The 16,493-nt window shown below is 39.8% G+C and overlaps 1 protein-coding gene across 1 annotated transcript in view; it reads left to right on the top strand.

Moving 5' to 3' along the window:
• The window catches only part of LOC118759891 (cadherin-related family member 4-like), a 98,337-nt gene extending 82,282 nt beyond the window's left edge, over nt 1-16,055 (top strand). Inside the window, exons 20-21 of the mRNA XM_058657439.1 lie at nt 13,726-13,856; nt 15,911-16,055. Of these exons, the coding sequence (XP_058513422.1) occupies nt 13,726-13,856; nt 15,911-16,007 (228 nt within the window). The 3' untranslated portion in view covers nt 16,008-16,055. The remainder of the gene's footprint in view (nt 1-13,725; nt 13,857-15,910) is intronic.
• The last annotated feature ends 438 nt before the right edge of the window (nt 16,056-16,493 follow it).

Here is a 16,493-nt window from a genome sequence, read left to right as displayed (position 1 = left end):
ACACAATTATATAATATATGTATACACACACAAGCACACATACTCTCTGTTCTAGTTTGTGCTTACAACAAACATGCAAATAGACAGTGATTTCAACAGTGAGCATTTATTTATCATTTGTTTATTACTAGAATATTCTAATTCCAAAGTCAAGGTCCTGGTACCTTTGCTATCTGATAGGAGTGCATTTTCTGACTTAAAGATAATCATTTTTTTCACTGTGTCTGAACATGTTGGGAAAGAGGCTCAGGAGCTCTCTGGCATTTTTCTTATGAGAGCTCTGATGACATTCAAGAGGGCTGCAGCCACAGGGCCCGAGCATCTTTCAAGGATGTGAATTTTGAGTGAAATTTGAGGAGACACAAGTAGTTAGCTCCTTGGTACACAAGTAGAATCTATACACATTAGATGGTATTAATTGAAATTTTGACTTGATACATTTGACCGATTAGAAATAGTTGAACAGATCATTCAGAATGGACCATAGGTCTAAAGATGGAGAAATATGGAGACAAAAATAATGAAAAACACAAGTGGAAACAGACAATCTAAAAATGAAAATGAGGACAAGTATCCCATGTAGCGTTTTAAGCACTGCTTGTGCTACAGCATCCCACGTCAGACTACAGCTTTGAGTACCAGCTGCTCTGCCCCTGATCCAGCTTCCTGTTCAAGTGCCCGGGAAAGAAGGGCAGGGTGCTTGAAGTGGCTGGCTCCTTCCACTGATAGGGGAGACCTGGATGTAGTGTCGAACTTACGACTTGGCCCTGAACAAGCCCTGTCTGTTTCAACTACTTAGGAGTGAATAAACACACTGAGGGTCTTTTTCTTCTCTGTTTCTTCCCTCTGTGTCACTATGCCTCTCCCATAAATAAGATAAACCCTTAAAAAATGAGAATGTGGCAACTTAGCTTATTTTCATTTGGGAGATGCAAGAGAGAGAAAGAAACGGTATCTGATGTTGTAACAAAACTGCCATTCAATACACCCAATTATGAGCCTGTGACAATACTCCAAAAAGGGAAAAACGCAGCCTGTAGATAAATAAAACATAGAAAAGATACATAGAACTAAATACTGGGATTAGGAAGAAGAGAACAGTTACCTGTCAGAGAGTATTTTCTTTGTTGTTAGCTTCCATTCTATGATTTTGTTGATACAGGGTTTCCCCATCACCCCCAACCCGTCTTCCCCTGGGTAATTGCAGTAATAGAGTCCTTCATCTGAAGTCACAATTCCAACATTCTGTTATTATGTGTATCACAACTTTGTGGGTAAATGTAATGGAAGAATATCTAGCATCAAATTGTTAACGTGTGTTTAGCAGATTCAGTGGGGGAGATCTTTTATTTGGAAAGGAGATACAGGCTGCAGTACTTCTTCATTCTTGGATCCTGGCCTCCATTGTACAGTTCCTTTATGGGAATCTGTGTGTGTGTGTGTGTGTGTGTGTGTGTGTGTGTGTGTGTGTGTGCTTGTTCACCTATATATCTGTTCTGTTTTTTGCATGAAGTTTGTCTTATAACAGAGAGAACATAGGGTATTTGACCTCTTTGGGATTGGTTTATTTCACTGAGCAGAACGGACTTCAGTTGGGACCAGTTTGTTGTCCATGGTAGAATTTTGCTTTTTTTTTAAATGACTTTGTAATATTCCATAAAATTGATGTTCCATAGTTTATGCATTCCTCCTTTGATGGGCATCTGGGGATTGTTTTCGTGTTTTCACTATCATAGTTTGTGTTGCCATGGATGTTGGGATACAACATGTTTTTCGCGCACACTTTTCAGTATATTTTTGACTGACAGGAGCTTTGTAATTACATGTCAGAGAAAGGTCACTTCTGATTGAATCTGCTCAGGATTCTCTTGCTGTATTTGTTTTCTTAGCTTTATTCAGTTCTTCTTCCAAATTTCTGATTTTTGTGTGTGTGTATTCTAGAATGCGTTATCTTCCAGTTCTGAAATTCTTTCTTTTGTCTATTGCTGAGGTTATCAATTGTGTTTTAAACTCGCCCTCATGTTTTCAAGTATTTTAATGTGATCCTGTAGAACGGCTTGTACCTCTTTTGTAATGCATTCATTTAGAATCTTGCCTTTGTTTCTCACTGTTTCTGAAGTTTTATCATGATTTTTAAAAATTTCCTGTACTGCAGATCCTCAGTATCTTCACCTTGTAAGCCTACGATTGAGATGGTCTTTTGCAAATCTTTGAGAGAAACACTGGTTTCTCAGTTGTGTTCCGTGTGGTTCTGGACGGTGTCTGACTTTACACTGTGTTGGTCCCAGATTTGGGGGCAGATTTCACTGTTCCCCTTCTGAGCCTATCCCCCATTCCTTCTCACTCCAGGATGCTGTGCTGGTCACTCTGGGAAACCTCGGGTTCAGACCACTGTGCTTTGTTCTTCCCTGAGCTTTTGCAGCCAGCACTGCTTCGACTACCTCTCTCTGCCCTGGGTCCTCCCAGGTCATGTCTGTAGTTTTGTCTGCTTAGCCTCTCTTTAGCTCATGCTTCCAATGTCGCCAGTAGCTGCAGAGGATACTGGTGCGACGTTAAGCCCTGTCATTCTTTCCTTGCTGTGTGCTAGTTGGTGCTTTGCCAACTGCTGCTTTTGGAGACAAATATGCTGTGATTAGCTTATCTGAGTCTTCTACGGATGAGTAGAGATGTCACAAAAACAGTAACAAGAAAAAGGTCCCCTTTTGGGGGAAATGGGATCTTGGGGCGGAGAGGGGGAGTTAGAACACAGACATCCTGGCTCTGGCATGAGCCCTGCTCACTGCTCTCATTTCCAGGACCCTTCCCAAGGCTGGTTTGCTCTCCAGTGGCATGGCTATGCCAACCTGGTGGTGTTCGGCAGCCCAGAGGATTCCACTTAGCTTCACCTTCCTGTGCAGGTGCTGGGGACAGCTTTGCCTGTGTGGTTTCTGGTCACATGTTCCCTCTCTAGGGAACTCCTGCAGGAGTCTGTCCTCTCACTCCCCCTTTGTGTTAGCTCCAAATTCACAAATCCACCAGCCATGGGCTGGTGTGCCTTGCCTGACCATCATTCCCTTTGACTCATCCTCCTATCGGGCCCTGGGCAACCATTTCAGCCCCACCTTCCCTCCACAGGCCTTCCACAAACACTGCTCACCTAATGCAGCACTTTTTCTTCTCCAGCTCTGCTCAGCATCCACTTTTCTGTTGCCACCTTGTCTAATTACAGTGATCAGTCATCTTTCTTCAAGAAAGCCTCTTCAGGAGTATTAGTTTAACCAACTTTATAATGGGATAGATGGAACCCAGAAAAATGGAAATGTTTAAGTCACTGAGAAAACATGAGTATTGGACTAGAATCCGCTAAAATCTGCTTAGACGCGCTTTAGAGTCTAACATGATCAAGGGTTGCCCGTGTTCACATAGACCTCGGATGCAATGGATTTCAGACATGGCACCACAGAACAATGTGAAGAGAATGATACTTCTGAGAAATGATGTCGGCAGCTGATGAACATTCAGATAAAATAATTATGAATTGTGCACATCCACAAGAAAGACAATAGGTAAAATTTAGAGGAGGTTTTCTAACAAAGCAGTTAACATACCTATGTCCTAAATCAGAAAACCTGGGTTTAAATTCTGCCTTCAGCTTTTTATTCCAACTTCGTCTTAATCTAGGTCCTGGGGAGCAGTGATTTTAATGTAAGTAACTGGGTTTGGTCAGCCATGGTGAGAACTCGGTTGTGTTTTCAGCTACCATCCTCAGCCCTGGCCTGAACATGGCCATTGCAAGCATTTTGGGAATGACCAACAGGTGGAAAAATCTCTCTTTTTTCCCTCTACCTTTTGTTTTTTATTTTTTTAAGATTTATTTATTTTTATTACAAAGTCAGATATACAGACAGGAGAGACAGAGAGGAAGATCTTCCGTCCGATGATTCACTCCCCAAGCGAGCCGCAATGGCCGGAGCTGCGCCAATCCGAAGCCAGGAACCAGGAACCTCTTCCGGGTCTCCCACGCGGGTGCAGGGTCCCAAAGCTTTGGGCCGTCCTCTACTGCTTTCCCAAGCCACAAGCAGGGAGCTGGATGGGAAGTAGAGCTGCCGGGATTAGAACTGTCGCCCATATGGGATCCCGGGGCTTTCAAGGCAAGGACTTTAGCCGCTAGGCCACGCTGCTGGGCCCGTTTCCCTCTATCTTTTAAGTAAATGAGAAGAAAAGTTAAATAATAAACTTTAGAAAGAGATGAGACAGCCCATAACAGTCTGGGATATAAAATTTTCCAATTTAAAACAAAAAATAGCCATAAGGATATTTTTTAAGGAAAATCAAATATTTGGGAGTTAATAACTTGTTTCATAACAATCTTGAGTTGGGAACACATGAATATTTTTAATAAGTAATTTGATGAATTACTCGCCAAACAACCTTTACAAATGAAATACATCACATGTTCCGAGATTAAGTAAAATTTTATCAAATTCGGTTTTCCATTATATATCTGCTATAGTCAGATCCTACAATATATGATTTTAAGCCTTAATATTCTCCTGTTTATCAGTTGATTGTTTCTCAGTGTCTCTCTCTGCTTGCAGTATGTGACCTTGGAACTTTAACATTCCATCTCTATTCCAAGCAATTTTATGAGTTAGAGAAATACTGCCTAAGACAGAGGGATACTGGTGTTAACACTGTCAAATGCTATAGTAGTATTGCAAACATTTAAAATGTGTTGTTTTCATTTCTGGCTCAACTTGATCCTGGCGTCCCTATCCTGAGTCAATCTTCTTCGCCTGATCTTGCTCCTGTGGGAGAGATTATTTTAGCTTGTACTGCTGTGGAAAAACAAAATCTCCTGGCTTATGTTAACACATGGATTTCCACCTACCAAATTCCTGATTAAAAGAGCAAATTCTAGCAAAGCCTTAGGCATTCAATTAAGGCACGCTAGGCAAAACGAGAAGTTCTGCAGCAAGATGGCAAAGTATTTTGAAATTTGTGTTTGAGTGGGATTAGAGTCTATCTACTTTCTTTTACAGGATCCGTTGGGTCATGAAAAGAGGCAGGCAATTAATGCTACTTGGAAATAATGATTAGGGTGTGACTTATGAATTTACTCCTGAAGATTACAGCGGGGGGGGGGTCTTTAAATTAACCGCTACATTTGAAATACACATAGGTAATAAAAATATATATCATCTATTTTGTTTGAAATCCATGTGCTACAATGTGAACTATTACAGTATATCATGGGAAAGAAAATTTCTCTTAGGATTTGGCCAATATTGTTATGGGCTATATCTTTTATCATTGTTATTACAAGGCAGATCGTTCTGTGTAGAATGTTGAATGAGGTACAAAGACTTAAAACCATTTCTAAATGGTTGGAGTCTACTGCCAGAGTTTTATCTGCTTCTAACATATAACTATAAAAATTCATGACAAAAATAGAACATTCTTAAATCCAGATTCCTAACAGTGTGGGTCTATGAATTTTAGAAAAATAAAGTGCTGATGAGAAAAAGCTCAAAGCTATTAAAATAAATTCAATCACATTATAAATGGCATAGGAGACATCTTTAGCATGAAATTCATTCTATGCACAGTCTTTTTGATGAAACGTTTTTGAAGAATCTTAAAAATATGATGTCGCATAAATTTTAATGTTTTGAAAGTGCTCAGTAAAGAACTCTGTATCTTTTGCGGGCCAAGTACAATTGTTGAAAAGTCCAAAAACTGGTGCCATACGTGGTAGGAAAGGCATGTAATGGTCACGGTTTCATGGAAAGGGCTTATTTAATTATTTGAAAGGCAGAGTTATGGAGACACACATACAGAGAGAAAGAGAGGAAGAATGAGAGACCAGAAAGAGATTCTATCTGCCGGTGTGTCCAAATATCCAGGGCCAGAACAAGCTTCAATTGGGCGCCCAAGACTCCACCCAAGGCTCTCGAAAGGGTTGCAAGGATCCCAACACCTAAATTAATCCTTTCAAGGCACAATTTCAGGGAGCTGCATGGAAAATGAAGCAGCTGAGACTCTAATTGGAATTCACGTATCTATGCTCTGATAGCATTTTGGGCAGCAGCTTGACTTGCTGAGCTACAATGCCAGCCCCATGCAGGATAGTTCCTAATGGGGACAGCAAGGGGATCATGCATTGTTACAAAATCTGGTGAAACCTACAGGCGCTCTCTCCAGAACAGTGAACTTACATATATGTGTATGTGATTTTATATATAATTTTAGATGCACGTGGAAGCTATCCCCAGGATCCAGAGTATAAAACCCGGACTGCAAACAAGGATTTATCACCCTTCTGAATCTGTAAACCAAGTTTTCATGAGTAAATTCTATTTCTATCACTATAACACAAAAACCAAAGTGGGCATTGGGAGCAGTTTTTAAAACACTACTTAATGATGCCTTTAGTTCATACAAGAGAGCTGGGTTCAGGTCCCCACTCTGCTGCCAATCCATCTTAGTGCTGATGTGTGCCCTGGGAGGCAGCAGATTAAGGTAAGCCCAAGTCCTGGGGTCCCTACCAACCATGTAGGAGACCAATGCGAGTCCCTGAATTCCTTGTTTTGGCTTACCCCATCCCTGGCTATTGTGTCCATTTTAGAAGTGGGTGAGCCGTTGGAGATGCTCATGCGCTTTCTCTATCTCTTTCAAACAAAATAAATAAAATATAAATCAAGATAAGACTCTAACAAAGAGCTAAAGAGAAAATTAGTAATACAGTTCTCTCGGGCTGTTATAAGCAATACAGTAAATAAAATAATACCTAAAGATTAAGGAGATGAAGAGGGAAAATAACTTTAAGTGTATAACAACTTAGTTGAATAAATTAATAGTAACTAAGCTCATCTCTACTCAAAGTATTAACTGTCTCCTGATTTTCCTAAATCTTTGAACCCATATGACTATTAGCAAGCAGCAAAAAAGAAGTGAGGATTTCAGTTGAACTGAATTAAATCCCTACAGTTTAAGTCCAGTTCATCTAAAAAGACAATGAGGTAACTGGCTAGACACCATTTCCTGCAACCATAATCCCAGAAGAATTATGAATCAAAATTCTTGAAACTATCTGTGAACAGCAAATTCAGCCCATAATAAAAATTCCAGCACGAATGTCCATTCTGGTGGTAGAAACCCTGAATCATCCTAATTTGTAACTGTGTGTGTGTGTGTGTGTGTTTTTTTTTTACTCTGACTACAACATAAACAGTGCATAAGTGAAATAGAGAGGAAGAAGTCTGCCCAGCCTTTTAATCAGCTCATGCTAGTCACACATCCACTATACTCATACTATATATCAGCAAAGTGAACGTGCTTTTACTTCATCCATGAAGAATTGAGAAAAGCCATTAGATGTATGAAGTATGATGTGATAACATCAAAATCTCTTAGTGACTTTCTCTGAATCTCGAAGAATAATTGCAGGGACACAATGGCTGCTTGCAGACCTATCTTTGCAACCTCACCGATGTGTTCATCACAACAGTATGCTGCCTGCCTAAGACTGCTTTTCAACTCAGCAAGTATCAATCCTTCACTACCATGGACACTGTACTGGGTAATTCGCAACCTAGTATTCCTGTCAATTTCAAGCAGTGTTGCATTGCAATGGACTCAGTACATAGAGTTTCTGTTCGCTGCTTTGGAAGTTTTAGTTAGCAAGAGATTGCAGTAAAGATAGTTATACCAGGGAATTGCACAAATTGTACATACTCAGTTCTTTTTAATGTGATATTTGTTATAAATTCTTCAGTCTCCTTGAAAGAAAGATAGAGGCCAGTGCTAAGTCATAGTGGGCTAAGCAAATGGTGGTACAAGTGCTGTGGGGCCCCCACCCATGTAGGAGACCTGGAAGAGGCTCCTGGCTCCTGTCACCTGACTCAAGAACAATGAAATACCCCTGGGGGGTGGAGGTACAGGCACTTGGCCTGGCAACTATCAGGCAATTTGTCACGTAGGCACCATTTTTACCGTATTTATATTAAATGTAGTTTTTAACTTTTATAAGATAATCTTGGGACAGTATTGTCAGTGGAGCTGGTTTATCTGAAATTTTTATTATTGAAGTAAAATTCAGTAATATATTTTAATATTTTACAAGATCCAAAGAAAGTCTCATAACTTTTACAGGTCATAGAACATGTTATCAAAAAAAAAATCACTAAATTAAAAAGATTTAATCAATTATTTTCAAGCATTTTCTTTTGCTTTCTTAAATAATGTCTCCTTGATAATGGCTCTTACAATCCAGAAAAAAAATGAGTTTTTTAATCCATTGCCTCCAACTTCTGTCTTGTAATTTCCCCCATTTTTCTCCTTGTTTTGAGCATCTATTCTCATTTGTATGACATGAGGTAATTGAATTAGCCTGCAAGATTGGAGAGTGAATATGAAATTCCAAGAATAATATGATACTGAAAATAAAAGAGTTAACTTTAAAAAGTGGCTTAATGGTCACAGAAGACTTTCTATAACTCAAAAAAAAAGTCATCATTAATCCATCCATAGCATTACACAGCCTTCCAAGAAAAGGGAAATAAAATTCCCAAATACAAGCTTCAAATGAAAATTATGCTAACCGTGAAATTTTACGGATTCTTTTAAAGTTTTCTCCCTGTGGGTAAGAAACAATCTTAAGCGCACCACTGGGCAACTCTCTCAACCTAGGCTATGCAACTTGCCACCTTTGTGCCTCAGCTTCCCACCATACAAGGGGATTGTTAAAAGCCATTTCAGCAGCCCGTCATCATGTAATTTCCAGATCATAGCAGGTAGCTAATAAAGAGTAATTTAGGTTAGTCCTATACCTAATGCTTGCACATGGATTGACAATGCACAAAATGGTGTGTTTGAAAACGCCGGGCAGTGTGATGGCTGATAGGGTGATCAAAGCTTAAATGATCATCTGTAGTTCCTGCATTTTTACATTCATTTTTCTAAAATCAATTGGTAACGTCATTGTTTGTATAGTAGCTTCCCTAGAAAATATGCAAAATCAACACTTCTCCTAAGTTAGCAGTGTTTTTCTGTTAAAAATGACTCCGTATTTCTGGAGCTCTAACCTACATGCAACTCAAAACAGTTAAGACACGCCATGAGTGATAGCCATGAAACAAACTGGCAGGATTTCCTATTGGCAGCCTTCAAAACATCGTCCTCAGCGATAAGTAAAATCATTTGCAAGTCAGTGGAAGTCACATGAATTTTTCTTTATTTGGTGATAGCCTTACACATCTGCTCTGACAAAAGTTTCATGATAGGGAAGACCATGATTGTCTTTTCTATAAATATGGCAAGTGAAATAATTAAGGTTATGAATCAAACAAAATTAATTGCACACAGCCCGAAGCGACTTCGTGCAAAACCAGATGACAGGAGGGAAATTCCTTTGGGTTCACTGGTGACTACCTAGTGGGAAGATAAACACACGATGACATACAAAATCCACTGTCTCATCAATCCTTAGCCATTGATTTCATCACTCAGCGTCAAGACAAGAAGGAACTGCTCAGTTGTCCAAGCAGTAGGATATCTTGTTTTTGACTTCAGCAGCTCCCTAAGCCTTAGGGCGAAAAAAAAGTTTCAATAAAATTCCATTGAAAAAGGCACACTTCATACGATAAGGTGCAGCTGTTCTAAAATTACAGATATTTTAGAAAGTGTAACTCAATCGTAGTTAAATAATTTCCTTTAGAAGAAAATGATTCAGTGAATGTTTGATAGAACTTCCTACCTAGTCATTACACTGGATCTTGCAAATCAGAGCATAACATTTTCACAATCAATAGACTATTGGATTTAATTCAACGTTTCACCTATTTTTTTTCTTCCCTTTTACAAAGGACAGAGCTGAGGCCAGAGGACATCAAATACGTCTCTCAGAGTCACAGTGCTAGTGCTTGGTAGAGCCAGAAAGATTGGCAAAGAGCCAGAGAAACGGTTGAGATTTGAGGAATCTTCACACCTATAAGTGGAGCCGTTGGGGGAAGAGAGTGTAAAACAAAATGAAGAATGAAAGAATAACATCCTGCAAAGATTTGTAACAACTTATTTCCCAGTTACTTGTATTCCGTATCAGTCTTGACAAGTGCTGCAGACGAAAGCTAGACCAGTGCAGGGCAGATAATGTAGCAAATTTGGGCTTTAAGTAAATGAAAAAAAAAAAATCAAAAAGAAATATTTGAGTTTCACATTGATATTTCATGGTGGAGCAAGAAGCAACATTATTAAGAACGGAGACAGCGGCAGATGGTTGAGGAGAGAGAGAGAGAGAGATGGCCCGTTTTTGAAAGTAGAGAAACAGGTGTTTCTAGGACACTTGAAGTGGGCTGGACATCTATCATAAAAGGTAAAAAAAAAACACACCAGAATGGTCCACCTGAGCGCAAGCACAATGAGAGGCTCTGAATAACCAAGCATAAGGTTGACGTCAATGGCAATGCACCACGAAGAATGTCAAATGTAAACTCTCAAGTTCAGTTTTTGAAAATGATTTTGAGGCCCCAGTCGAAAAAGTATATGGAAAAAAACCGAGCCTGCCCATAAGACACATTTAAATATTTACACTGTGTCCCTGCATTACTAAAGGGATTAAAATAGCTGGATGTAATATACAAAAGCGTTGGTGAGGATCAAGTGAAGCAAGAACTAGCTCTTGTCATAGCCATGCTATGTCAATATAAGCCATTTAGACCTTTGGTAATCCCTGTAGGCAGATTTTGATCGTTCATATGACTACTAAGAAAAAAAGACTACCCCAACCTACCTTAGCCTGACAAAGATTAACAAAATTAGATCTGACTTTCTTCATTTATAATAGCTTTGAATATCATGTGTGTGTGTGTGTGTCTGTGAATGTGAGAAAAGAGAGGAAAAAGCCTGAATAGAAACAAACTAGACAGATCTACCCCTGTTGGTCAGGCAAGGAAGTACAACAGTGAGGACATTTCTCTTCCCACTTCCCAGCAGTTTTGAGGTCTTGGCATTGGTCCCAGTGTGTTACATGTTCACGAAAGTGAATGTGTTGTTGTTTCTACACACTATGAATTCGATGCTTTCTTAAAACTCCTGTGATAGTATTGTTTCAGAGAAGTGAATCTATGATAAACAGCCATGGCCTTGGGGCATGCAGAGGCTTACCTGTGAATGCCAGTTCTGCCCCTTCACAGCTGGGGCAACTCTCGGTGACTTATACAACCCCCTGTGGCCTCAACTCTTTGTAGATTCGTGACAGAGAACACCTCTCTATTGGGGTAAACATTAGCGAAGAGCGAAAAAGCATTGCTAGTATATTGAGCGCAGAGCGGCCACTAAATGAGTATGATTCCTAGTTGTCAATCTTACATTTCTGTATATCTTCTCTACCGTGATTCTTACAGCATCGGAAGGATCCGATAAATGACTGTTGGAAGGAAGACAGCAAGGTTGACCATTATTGCTGTGGGCTTGCTCTTTGCCTGGTAGCTGGGGAGGGGTAGTATTTCTTAATGAGCTGAAAATAGAGCCAGGTGATTAAGTGCTTAAGTTGTCTGTCATCATTTTGTCCCCCCCCCCTTTTTTTTTGTTTTGAAAGTTCGGTAGAGTATTATTTACTCAGTAAAATAAAACCACTGCATGTCAACTGACACCACGGGTTATCTTCATCTTGCTTTGTATAGACTCGTCTAGTGTCAAAGAGAATGTTTGGTCACCTAATTACCAGCCACCAAACTTCAACAAGGTGGAAAGGGCGTTTGTCATTGAAGTTTCTAAGTGGTGCTTTATCCGCCAGCCCCATTACCAAGCATTTCTTTTCTGACAACCTTTGACTTTTCCCTTTTCACTCCTCTAGGAAATGAATGCTTCCCACATCACCTTAGGAAATGGCTCAACAGACGCAGGATTCACACAATTTGTCCTAGTGTCTGCTGCCATCTGCTGGACATGCGATGTTGCTTCGTTAAAAACAATATGCACCAAGGAGGTTTCACTCCTACTAGCTTCTTAAATGGTCCAGTTGAGACGGCAATGAGAATTTCTTTTGGGCATAAAAACTCTCTGATATTTTTATGAGAGGAAACAAAAAAATGACAGCAAATAATAATAATAATAATCTCGCATTTTTGAAATAATATTTTTCCCTGTGAGGAACTTAGGGTCTCACTCTGTCGTCTAGCCAATAGTCAATAAAATCTTCTCTGTGCCAAAAACTGCATAGAATCCACCAAAATGAGCATGCAGTGGTCCTTGTTTCATGGGAATTTGTAGAAAATAAACGAGAGCGAGTATTCTTGATGTTACAGGAGGGAAATGAGCGAAGAGGTTATAGGTGGGCATTCCTACGAAGGTAAGGGTCATGGCAAAAGCACAGGTGCAGGATAACCTTGACAATGTACACACGCTCACCAGGAGGGTAAGCAGGAAAAAAGGTCACAGGCAGAGGCAATTTCTTGAACACACAAGGAGACATGTGCTCACAGAAGGTGTGTTCATGCTTTCGAATTTTCTGTATTGGTATGCTTTAAAATAGCTATTTATTTGCTTTTTAAATTTTTGCTTGTTTCAAACACACAGACACAGATGATTTAAAAAAAAAAAAGGCAATATACGAGAAAGGGGGAGAAAATAGAGAGAGAATGAGAGAACGTACTCCATTGCCAGAGCAGGTGAGACTGAATTTAGAAGCCCAGAATTAATTAATTAATTAATTAATTAATTTTAAAAAGTTATTTATTTTATTCGAAGGGCAGATGTACAGAGAGGAGGAGAGACAGAGAGGAAGATCCTCCATCCGATGATTCGCTCCCCAAGTGGCCGCAATGGCCGGTGCTGTGCCAATCCGAAGCCAGGAGCCAGGAGCTCTTCTGGGTCTCCCACATGGGTGCAAGGTCCTAAGGCTTTGGCTGCCCTCGACTGCTTTCCCAGGCTGCAAGAAGGGAGCTGGATGGGAAGTGGAGCTGCTGGGATTAGAACTGGCATCCATATGGGATCCCGGGGCGCTCAAGGCGAGGACCGTAACCATTATGCTATCGCGCCGGGCCCAGAAGCCCAGAATTTAACTGTGGACTCCCATGTTAACAGCAAAGGCTTACGTTGTTGTTCTTGAGTTATTGTCACCTCCCAGAGTGCGTGTCATCAGGAAGTCGGAATTGGGAGCGAGCTGTGGTTCAGTTCCACGCTCTCCAATATGAAGTGTGCCTGTCTTTGGCAGTGCCCTGACTACTGCACAAAAGCTAACACCTGTGTTTGTATTGCTTTAAATTGTTTATGTTTGTATTTAGATTTGAAAGGCAGGGAGATAGAAAAACAGACAGACAGATGTGTGTAGGATAGCCTGTGGGCAGGCGTAGGCCGGGTCAGATGCAAGCGTACGGCCTGAAACGCCATGTTGGTGCCCCATGTGAGCCACTGGGACCCAAGATCATCACTCTTGCCTTCCCGTTTACACAATAGGAAGCAGCCAGAGGAGCTGGGACCAGAAGAGGGATGCCACTGTAAACCCAGACAGGGCACTATGTGCTGTCCGACTCAGCCAGCCACTTAGCACAGGCTAGATGTCTTCACCTGGGCATCTTTATTTTAGTTTTTCAGATAAATGTCAAATGATAATCTTATGTTTAACAGTACATAAAGAAAAAAATAAAGTGCAATGTATAAGAAGCTCCACCCAGTACAGGTATATACTGTGCCTCGTATCGTTACCATTTGTACCAGTTGCTGGTGACCAATGCGCGCATTTCACAGGTGACCACCTCCGTTCTGATGAAGATTTCTTATTACTGGAGCCCTGACAACTGGATTCCTGCAGTCCTCACACTCACGGGGGTTCTTTTTCTGGCGTGTCTCTATGCTGTAGCATGGTGCCTCTTCAAAGAGTAAGGTTTCGTTTTGTTTTGGCAGTTTGTTGTTTTTCATGAGTTTATTTTATTTTTGATGATGTTGACTTACTTGAGGTGGAGGCATGCCCGTGTGGACCACTGATGCGGGAGGATGGTTGAGGTTTGGGGGAAGTAAATGAGGCAGTCGCTTCCTTTTTTCTCCCTCCTGTGTCTAGGGAAGGAAAAGAGAAGCGAGAGGGCTCTTTCCAGTAGCCTAAGCACATCTTTACTCAGGGATGTGGAATGATCGCTTGATGATCCCAGGGTCCCTGGGATGATGGTCCCTGTTGTGGACCATAGTCTGAGGGTCTTAAGTGTCTTGATCATTCATTATATGCAGTTCTAGGAACGTAATGGTACTTTCCAAAGTCATCCTTGATGAATGTTGCAAGATGTTAACAGTCAATTAGTTGCTCCAATTTAGGCTGTTTCTCTCACTGGCGTGAGGACCAGCTATCTATATAAACAAAATTGAAACCTCTGGCAATAGTTTCCTATTAAAAAATGCAGAGAATGTCCCAAAAATCTGAGATGAAAGGAGCTGTGCATTCCAAAAACAAAGAAATGATACATATTTAAGAGACAGATAAGCTAACGGCCCTAGGTTTGATCATTGCATATTTTTTGGTTTATTTTTTAAAGTCGGGTATCAGAGGAGGTTATCATTATATTTTACATACAGATATCAAAATATTACATTGTACCTCATAGAAAATGCACAATTAGTGTGTGTCAGTTGACAAATAAAAACACCAAGCATTTTAAAAATCAAATGTCAACAATTGTATCTTCCAATAAGAGGGTTTCATTCACTCTAGAATTTTCTTTTTTATTATTATTATATTGTTGACAATCTTTACATAGTTAATTACGGTATCTTCCCACATAGGAGTTGGGGCTGGTGATCAGAATATGGAGCTATTAATAAATAATAAACATTTAATAAATGGGCCCAGGAGAATAAATGATTGTAATACAAGGAAAATGAGAAGAGTGCTACCTAATGTTTACATATATTTCTATGATCTACTGAATTGTTGATCAGGCAGTTGGGCAGGGAAAGTTCTTTTCTTCTTTTTAAGATTTATTGAAGGGTAGGGAAAGTTTAAGAAAGTACTATTGAAACTGATTTGTGAAGAACAAACATGATTTAACATAAATACCTCAAGTATAATTTACTTACATCTGAGCATAAGTTTTTTTTTTTCTGTTAAGAAATATAAAACTAGACACAGATAGTATGAGCTGTATAGTTATTCCTCAATGTAAGATTGGCTCTTGTCTTGGAAAATGGAATATATAGATTGGACAGTTAACGGAGTAAGGGAGCAGTGTAATTAACATAAAACACTAAACTGAGGACAACTGAGAGAGGTTGATCTTTCTATGTGCTGTGAAACAGACACTTTATAGCATAATAGTTTAAATTCAAAATGGTAACATCGAGTGCCTGAGAATATAATCTATTATTTTTTTAAGACATTGTGATAACTAGCCAAGTAATAGGATGTAGTAAATCGTTTTGAGAGTCTGTGTTGCATGCTCTTCTAACTCTTCTCTGTAATGAACAATGCATTCTTTATCAGAAAGCTTGTATATCATGAAAGGGGACCTGAGGCTACGCTGTCACCAAGCAGAGTGTGAAGGGTGATGACTCTGCACACGTTATCTGTTCAGTTAGAAGCATCTTCTCTGTTAATCCCCTGTCATCTGCTGCAGGTGCAGCTTTATTTCTGATATGTCAGAATAACTTCAAATGTTTTTGACATCTGAAGAGCTGATATATTGCTGCAGAGATTTTGCGAAAATCTTTTAAGGCTATTATTTCATTTTCACATTCAAGAGGTGTATTTATCCGTTGTCATCTTTACATTAAATTGAGTTAGCTTTTGATTTACATGAAAAATCTACCCTGGGAAGTTTCAAGATGTATTTCATTATGATCAAGTCAGGAAATGGAGTTTGAACATTTGGACAATGTTGATGACAAAGCAAGGACTCTGTTTCTGTCCTTGAGAATTCCTCCCACTTCCTGTTCTTCTTTCCTGTAGTGTCGCTGCCTGTTCAAGGTTATTTCCACACTGTCGTGAACATCAACAGAACCAGCCAAGTCTTGGAACAGCAGAGTCTGGAAAAGCCATAAGGTAACAACATACTTAACTTTGTAGAGAATGACATTTGGGGCTTTACGATTTAAGTTCTAAAAAGACCTAATATATTTATTATCATTTTATAAGTTTAGATGGCATTCCGATTTCTTTATCGCAGGATTTTTTTTTCAATTATCTTTGTCTTTATCCAGCAATTGCTTTGGGCCGCCCAATAGCCTACATGACATACTGTCAGATTTGCAAATGAGATGATGGCCCAGCAAGGCACCCTGCTGATAATCACACAGAGATTTTCCTATTTTTCCAATCGATTTGTTTATATAACAATGATGGAACACAAATGCCCCAGGTACCTAAGATGAAAAATTGAAACTTTTTCTTCAGAGCAGCAGCAAGAGTCAATGTCTCTAACGAGAAGGGATACCGTCTAAACTATTAATGATTAAAGGCTGCTGTGCGTTTGAAATTCAGAGCATTAATGTTCACAGTGTAGGAGGTAGGAGAGGCTGTTAAGAGTCACTTT

The sequence above is a fragment of the Ochotona princeps genome, chromosome 32 (assembly GCF_030435755.1).
Source record: "Ochotona princeps isolate mOchPri1 chromosome 32, mOchPri1.hap1, whole genome shotgun sequence".
NCBI lineage: Eukaryota > Metazoa > Chordata > Mammalia > Lagomorpha > Ochotonidae > Ochotona > Ochotona princeps.
Note: the sequence above shows the minus strand (reverse complement) of the source record. Positions and strands in the feature narration are given on the sequence as shown.